An 8,170-nucleotide genomic window follows, 5' to 3' on the forward strand; every position below is an offset into this window, starting at 1 on the left:
CCTCCGCCGCAACCTTCCGCTGGATCCGAGGGGGAGGGGTGAGAAGGGGAGAAAATGAAATAAAAGATAATTACTGAACACGCCAAAATTGAATGCATCGTTTCTTAATAAATCCAGGCCTGGACTCCAGAGCCCCCGCCGCCCTCCCCTTTGCGTCCCCGCCTCCTCCTCACCACCCTCCCCACCGCCCGTCGCATTAGCGGACACTATAATAGTGGCATTTATTAAGAGACCTGTTCTCCTCTCACTGCCCCAGCTTATGAAAATTTGATCATGTCACACAGATATAGCTGTGTGGCCATTTATTTAGGGCTGGATTTTTTGCATATGCGCGCTCCCCTCCACCCCCATTCCAAAATCCAGGTCTGGGAAAATCCCCTCCTGTCCTCCTAACGGGATGGGTGACTGAGAACACCTGGGGGAAACTGGACACTGGTGGGCAGGACCCGGAAGTGTGGCCCGTAGAGACTGCGGTGCCTGGAGGCCGAGACCTCAGACCGCCCTAGCGATTGTGATTAATACCCAGAGTAATCATACTTAATAATAATCAATCGTTGACGACTCTGCGTCCTTCTGGCGGTGCCTTTTCGGCTTTGCGGCCTTGGGGAGGGGATCGGACCAACCGCACCACCTCCTGAAGCTCTCAGTAGCTCAGGTGGGAGGATGGCTGGAGGGACTACTGGGTGTAGGCGGGGTCAGAGGTCATCAGGTGGTGAGGTACAGAAAACGCCAGGCAGCCACTGTTGCCAGGCCGCCTATGGGCGCCTAGGGGACTGGGTGCTAGAATAACAGGGACATTCCTGGACTGTACAAAAGCCGACTAGGAAGGCAGAGAGCTGGTACCTGTGCCGGGGGAGCTGTTTTTCAGCTTGGACGTTTGCCTCGACTCTTTCATCCAGGGGAATATCTGTTTGGTGAGGGTGGAGTTGGAGCCGGGACCGCACTTGGGGGGGGCGCTTTTGCTGGGCCCGCTCCCATTATTGCTGTTGCTAGTGGTACCGGTAGGTGCTGCGCTGGGTGGGGGTGAGCCCGGCGGAGCAGGCAGGGGCTCGGAGGCCAGGCCGGGCCTCATGCAGCTGCCGTTGAGCTCCTTGCTCTTGGCATGTGGGGAGACATTGCCCAGGGACTGCAACGAACAGGCTGAGCGCTGGTAGTCGCCCTCCAGGTGCGTGGCGGCCTGAAAGGGGGGCTGGGGAGGCCCGTCGTAGCCGAAGCCATTGCTGCCGGGGTACGAGGAGTAGCCTCCGAAGAGTGCAGCTGCGGTGTTGTCGTAGTAGGTGGCTTTCTGCATCGCTGGGCGAGGCCCGGGTAGTGGGTGGCAACTTGCAAGGGCCTGATACCCTCACGACCGGACATTGGCACCCCTGGGGGTCACGTGACACGCCGGACCCCCCCCTCCCCTTTCTGCCCCCCTCCTCCCGGGTCTGTTCCAAGCGGCTGACCTGCGGGGCGAGAGAAGAGACACAGGGGGAGAAGAGGACTAGGGCTCGAATCCATCTTAGGAACTAAAAAGGGAACTGACATCAATAGGGTTTTAGTTCTTCTCGCCTCGCCTGTATCTCCACAGTAGACGTTGAGGCCGAGTATCTGACCTGAACTGGATTTTTCTCATTTCAATTTTACTTTTAAAGAAAAAAAAACCGATTTTCATTTTCACTTAAAAAAAAATCCAGATTGCCCTCCTTTGGGGAGTGCCTACAAATAGTCTGCTGCATGGACCATTGCTTCTCTCCTGTCTGTGCACAGCCCCTGACCTCTCTTACAATCCCTCCTTACCTCCCACCCCCCAACTCTGGGATAGGGTGAGTGCTAGGAGTTCAAAGTAAAAGCAGCGTCCTGAAGGTCTTCCGCTCAGAGGCCGCTCTGCCTCCCACCTTGCTTCCCTCCCTATCCTTTTCACCTAAGCAAAGTCTAGCTTGGAAGAAACCTTCCGGATCTTGGACGAAGGTTGGAGAGAAAAGCAAGTTCATCAGGAAACCTCTGGTGAGGTGTTCTCTTCTCTTCCCGTCTACGAAGACCATGACAGCCTACCCTAGAAAATTCCTGAAGACTTTTAGCCCCTAAAGCCAGTGGAACCAAGCTTCATCCATCCATGGCCCCACTGCAGGTCTTATCACCTCCAGTCCATGTCTTTGCTTAGCCAGGCCTGAGACCCAACAGCAAGGGGCCCCCGTGGAGCCTCCAAATGGACCAGAATTGTTTAGATTTCCCAGGCAAGACTGGTTGGTGCTGTGACCATTTGCTGTGACCTTTCCCCCAACTCGTCTTTTTTTTTCCTTAATCAGAAAGTTTCCCTCATCTTTTCCTTGACAGTCTGCTTTCTTTGATTTCTTAAAATAAAAAGAAAAAAAAAAGGGAAGACAGAAAACTGTGCAACTGCTGATTTTCCTACTGAGATGGGGGGAAATGTGCTCTTAAAAGAGAAAATTATTCAGGTGGGAAAAAATACAGAAAGCAATTTGAATAATATTCTTCTCTAGGTTGGAAACTAGGGTGCCTCTGTTTACTGAGGTTCCTCAATGCAAAAATAAAAATACAACTACTGTTTTAATATAGCATTTTAAGTGTACCAGAAAAATAAAGCTTAAAGATGTGGTATGATGTTGTATGTGTTCTGAAACTTCTAACTGCATTTCCCCCTCTCTGTCTTCCCCAGCCTACCATTAACACTTTTCTAAAATCTCCAGATTGATCCTCCCTTCTATCATGTGCATTTGGGAAAACTTAAAACATCATTCAGTCCAGCTGGTCAACCCAGAAGAAAACTAAAATTAGTAAAATAAAAGGAGTGCAGGTGAAAGAAGTCCCTCCCACACATAAATTGTGCTCTTAAGAGCACAGATTTATACTCGAAAGGGAGCTGGTGTGGCCCTGAGTTCGATTGGTTTCTAAGAAGAATTTGTTTCTGGAAATACACATGGGTCTGCAAAGCAGCAGGTCCTTCCAGGGAGAACTGGAGTTCAATTGACCAGGCTGACCCAATCCTTTTATTATTATTACCATTAGCCTCTGATGATTTAACCAGAATTAGCTTCTGAGCAGCCCTGGCTGAAGGAAGAATTAATTAACAGACATCAGTTGAGTTTGTTATTAATAGATAGAGAAGAGAATGAAATAAAAACGTTGGAGGGGGTTAGCTGGCTGGGCCCTGGCTTTATTTAGTCTAAATGATTGTTACAGCAATAATGATGATGGTGGTAATAATAATTTTAAAAAACCAGTAATTTGACTAGGCGCCTGAGACCCAAATTTCTGTGGCTCCCCCAGCAATATGCCCCCATCCCCTCGTAGGACAGAGGCCAGGCGAGTGTGGGAAGCGAAGGAGCCAGAGATGTGATCGGGAAGAATGGAGACTCCGCTGACTGAGGCAGGGCTAGGAAGGTTTCTGGACCCGCAAAGCCTCCGGCTGCCGCTGCCTGCCCGGCTGTCTCGACCGCTGATGCGCGGTGGCTGGAGAGGAGCTACCGGCCGCCTGCTTGGGCTCAAGGAGGCGAAGAGAAAGCGATTGGGGCGCGCCGAAATGCTTAGCTGCGGCAGGTTCCCGGCACACCGAGCCCAGCCCGGGGACCAGCCCCGCGGCCGCAAGTTAGGCGCTGGAGGTAACCGAATTAAAAGGCGCCTCAGCAACTCTGCTCCGGGACTTTCCCAACTGGGCTCCAGGCTGGAGGGTGCTGAGGCCTGGCTGCCCGGACCCTAAGAGAAGGGAAGGTGCTGGATCTGGGATCCAGAAGAGGGGGTGGGGACCAGCTATCTCCAGCTAAACATGTCTATTTCCCTTGCCTCCATGTTGGAAAAATTCAGGCTCCATATGGCTCCTAGGAAGGGTGGGAGGGAGACGGTGGGTCCTGGCTTCCCCGAGGGTCTTGCTGAAGAAGGGAGGTGAACCCCCCCAGAACCCCACCTTGTCAGGCACACCCCTGGGAGGGCAAAGAAGGGTCACAATAGCTGAAGAAACCTCGGGAGAGAGGATAAGCCACCTTCCAGGACTTAAAAAGAAATTAACAGAGGAAGAAAAATAAAAGAATAAGAAAGGGAAAAGAAAAAGATTCGACTCTTCTTAGCAACAGGGGGAGAAATTCAGCCCTAGATCTGACTGCTAGAACAGAAGAGAGGCGGAAAGGAGAGAAGTGGGAAGAGAAAGGGAGAGGGAGAGAGGGAGAGAGGGAGGGAGGGGGAGAGAGAGAGAGAGAGAGAGAGAGAGAGAGAGAGAGAGAGAGAGAGAGAGAGTCAGTCGCTGCGTGGAAGGAAGCTTAAAGCTTGTGAACTCTTCTTGAACCGAGATTGGAGTCATATGGGCCATAAATCATTGAGACATACTCTCCGCCATTCACAAACTGATAGCCTATTTCAGTCCAGCTTACCTTAGCCACCGACGAGGGGAGAACAGGCAGACATAATATATATTCACATCGAGCCCCAGCGCGAGCGGCAGGCGAGAAATCTCCCCTCCTTGAAGGCAAAGGAAAAAAAGACCACTGTTTAAAGCTGCGTCGCCCCCCCTCCCCAAAGCCACCCCGGCTGGGGAGCCCGAGGGGCAGACCGGCCAGAGGAGCCGCGCGGCGTCCGCTTCAATTCACTCGGCTTAGGAGCGGGGGTGCGCAGGAGGGAGGGGGTGGGGGAACGGGGAAAAAAAATAGAAGACCGAAAGGTGCTGGGTGGCTCGGCTCGCCGAGAATCCAGCTCCAGGCTCTGGCTCGGCCAAGCCGCCACAGTGAGGTTGCCCTATAAGACTGGTACGCCCTGCTCTCCGTAACAATGGCCTCTGCTTTTGCACAAGGAAAAAAAAAAAAAAAAAAAAAAAACCACAGACACACACACACACACATACACACACACACACATACACACACACACACACACACACGCTCACCCCCCCTCCCCCTTTAGCAAGCATAAATGCCTGATAAGGAGGGAAGGTGATGGTGGTAATGAGCTGGGGGGGGCATTAAGTACCTCTCCCCCAAATAAGAGTTCCAAGTAAAGGAAGTAGAGGGTTTTTTTTGTTTTAAGAACTGATAAAATTTTAAATTAAGATGGGGGGAGGAGAAGGCCAACAAAATGCAAAGAAAGCTGATGGAGTTCACACCCCCTAACCCTACTACTGAACCATTATGTTAATTTGAGAATTTGCCACTGAAGGCATAGCCAAAGGCTGGCAGAGATAGGGGTGTTGGGTGCCCCTCCTGCGCTCATTCGCAGTTGGAACACTAGGACTTTTTTTTTTTTTTTTTTTTTTAAAGTAGTTCACTTCTCTGAGACTAGTGGTTGGGTTTCCTGCCCTCTCTGGCTATTTCTGAATCTTCCAGTCTCTTATTCTTCTCTGCTCTACATCCTTTATTTCTTCTGCTCCTGCCCCAAATCTCCAGGCCTGGTCTCTAATGGGGGGGGTACACAAGACCAGACAGTTGTTTTTCGCACCCCTCTTTTTTTTTTTTTTTTTTTTTTTTTTGAGAACAGACAACTAGCGGTGAGTGATGATTTGAAAAACCCAGAACATCTTGCAGGGGGGGAGTTGAGGGGAGGGTGACAAAAGAAAGACCCCGTGGTTTAGCTTGGGCACTAGACAGACAGTCAGTAGAGGGGCTGGAAGAACTTCACTGAGAAGTTTCTGTTAAGATTCTCACCTCCGGATAGGCAGGAGGGGCTGGGAGGTGAAAAGGACATTTGTACTTCTGAGGAGAGCTAACAGGATGGCTTCATTTTCAATGCACTGGCGCAAGAGATGGAGGATGGTTATTATTATTATTAAGAGCAAACCTGTTTATTTCAGCTCTGCTCAGCAAGATTTATGACTCTTGGCACAAGTGAGGAAGGTTACAAAAGCTGAAGTTTTCTTAGGGTGTGTTTGAGCAGGGCAGGAAAAGACAAGGAGAAGGCCTGTAGGAGGAAGACAGGAGCCAAGAATGTAGGTGTCTGCAAATTTGGGGCAGGGGTGGGATGGGGAAGAGTCATTGGAAGGAAAGGAGGGGGACAAAAAGGGCACCATGACATCTCTCCTAGCAGGAGTGCTTATAGCAGTGCCTAACTGCTGACTCGCAGGACTTGCAGAATAACTGACAGAGAAGGCAGCCGGTATCTCTCTTCTACAAAGGCAGCTTGGAAAATGGGTCTCTTAACTGCATGTAGACAGACCCAGCTAGGACCCTGTGATTTCCTGATTTAGAAGCTTGGTTTTTGCCTTCTCCCATCTGGATGCATCAGGACAGGACAGGCCATGGGACTGGGGAAACAAAGGTGAGAGAAAGTTTCCAGGTATGGTCTCCCAGAAAGGGTTGGTTGGGTATGGCTCTGGTACCAGTTCCCTCTCCCCCAACTCACAGGCTCTCCTTCAGGGATGAGAAATGGGGTAGCCCCTGGCTTCTGTCCCCCACTATTTCTAAACTTACTAAGTCAAGCCAAGTTGGCTTGGGCAACTGAATTTCTGGGGCCCTGCAGCACAGGGGGGAACCTGTGGCCTTACTACCCTCCAGCAACAGGAGTCACATGCCGAATCCTACCTGAGCTATCCTGAGGATCTTACAGCCTGCCCAGAGTTGGTGGCTGCCTAGAGAATTGGTGGCTGGAGGAAGGTGGGAGTTGAAGGGTAAGTAGAGAGGATAGGAGCCAATTTTCTGTGTTTATTAGCAGTGTCAAGAAAAGAGAATGATGAAATATTGGGGTTCCAGCCAGGATCTTCTTGAGGAACCGTTCTGATATCCATAAACTCTGATCAGAGATCTTCAGGGTTAGATGCCAAAAGAACTTTGGGCCTGGTTGGTCAGCTGCTCAGTCCAGGGAGGTTTCCAGAGGCTTTGGGGAACCTATACCATTGGCTCTTTTCTCTAGTGTCCCCCCCCAAAAAAAAGTAAAAAATTTACTTCAGACCCTTCAGCGCTTTTAAAAGTTACTACTACCTCCTGCTAGAAGCCATCATTGTGAATTTGGGAGAAGAATCTGGTCATCTTTCACACTACACAACTTTGCCTGGAGTGATAACAAAAGAGCCTGCAAGGCACCTAGCCACTGCCGGTCTGAGAGAGGATCGGCTGGCTGCCAGAGCAGCAGGCCTGGAGTTCCACTGGGGGTGAAAAGTGCTCCTGCAACAGCAAGAGACCTGCCTCCTCAGCCTCCTCCAACCCTTGTGGTCCCTTCCAGCTGTACAAGACATTGAGACGTGGAAGGCTGGGAGTAAAAACAACTGGGGAGCCAGAAAATTAACCTAGAGAAAATTTCAGAGGACTGCGTACCCCAAATGCGGTAGGAGCTGGAGCCAGGGTTTCCTACTCCATTCTGGAAAAGAGTGCCCATTTGGAATGCTTGGGAGGCAGTTCAATCTCAGTTTAGTTTCTTTCTTGTCTTTTTATTATTTTTTTCCTTTCTCAGAGGTTTCTGAGCAGCAGGGAGTTGCTCCCCATGAAGCTAGGGGGTGACGGGGTAGAGGGAAGAAAAGGTGGCTGCAAGGGGGCTCCTTTGGTTGGAAGTGTGGCAGTGGGTTAGAATTTTCCTAACTTCAAGAGACAAAGGCAGGGCAGTGAGGAGCTTGAGCCACAATAACATGGGGCGGGGAACTCAGAGGGGTCTAGAGGGGTCTGAGGGTAAATTCTGGGGTCAGACAGAAGAGAGTGGGGTAGAAGTCATGATTTCGAGGGTAGTTAGGGGTAGGCAAAAGGGGAACAATTCCCGGATTCAGGGAAGGAAACTTGGATAACTGTGTATGTTTATGTGGGGGGGGGGTGGAACGTGAAAAAGAGGAAAACAAAAATTAAGACAGGCATTAATGTAAACTAATAAAAGCAAACATAAATACATATGAAATTGGGACAAACATCCCCCTTTACAGACATCCTTTCAGCTTTTCTGTCTCTGTAAAGCCAGGCTAAGGGCTCCAGCACACTCCTCTCCGAGACTTCTACTGGGTACCCAGTACTGTCTGATTAGGACTACTGTAAACAACCCTTGAGCATTATTCACTTGCTGCCCACCCTTATAAACCTCATGGGATCATGCCTACTCTCCCCCCCCTCAAAAAAAATCAGTTGAAGAGCAATAAAAATTATCTCCATAAGGTCAAACAGGGCTGGCTCCTTTAAAACCAATTTCTTGGGGTGGTGGCCAAGGATTCTGTTCTCAGGCCCCAGGGGCTAGGAGCTAAGAGCTGGGGCAGACATTTAGCAATTTGCCTCTTGCTGGT

At 50.4% G+C, this 8,170-nt stretch overlaps 1 protein-coding gene across 1 annotated transcript in view; it reads right to left on the minus strand.

The window, feature by feature from the left end:
• Nucleotides 1-4,627, minus strand: part of Hoxb3 (homeobox B3) — a 7,187-nt gene extending 2,560 nt beyond the window's left edge. The window contains exons 1-4 of the mRNA XM_029566064.1: nt 4,541-4,627; nt 4,362-4,449; nt 844-1,442; nt 1-19 (exon numbers count right to left, since the gene is read on the minus strand). Of these exons, the coding sequence (XP_029421924.1) occupies nt 1-19; nt 844-1,291 (467 nt within the window). The 5' untranslated portion in view covers nt 1,292-1,442; nt 4,362-4,449; nt 4,541-4,627. The remainder of the gene's footprint in view (nt 20-843; nt 1,443-4,361; nt 4,450-4,540) is intronic.
• Nucleotides 4,628-8,170: the final 3,543 nt, after the last annotated feature.

The sequence above is a fragment of the Nannospalax galili genome, unplaced genomic scaffold (assembly GCF_000622305.1).
Source record: "Nannospalax galili isolate Female #2095 unplaced genomic scaffold, S.galili_v1.0 scaffold95, whole genome shotgun sequence".
NCBI lineage: Eukaryota > Metazoa > Chordata > Mammalia > Rodentia > Spalacidae > Nannospalax > Nannospalax galili.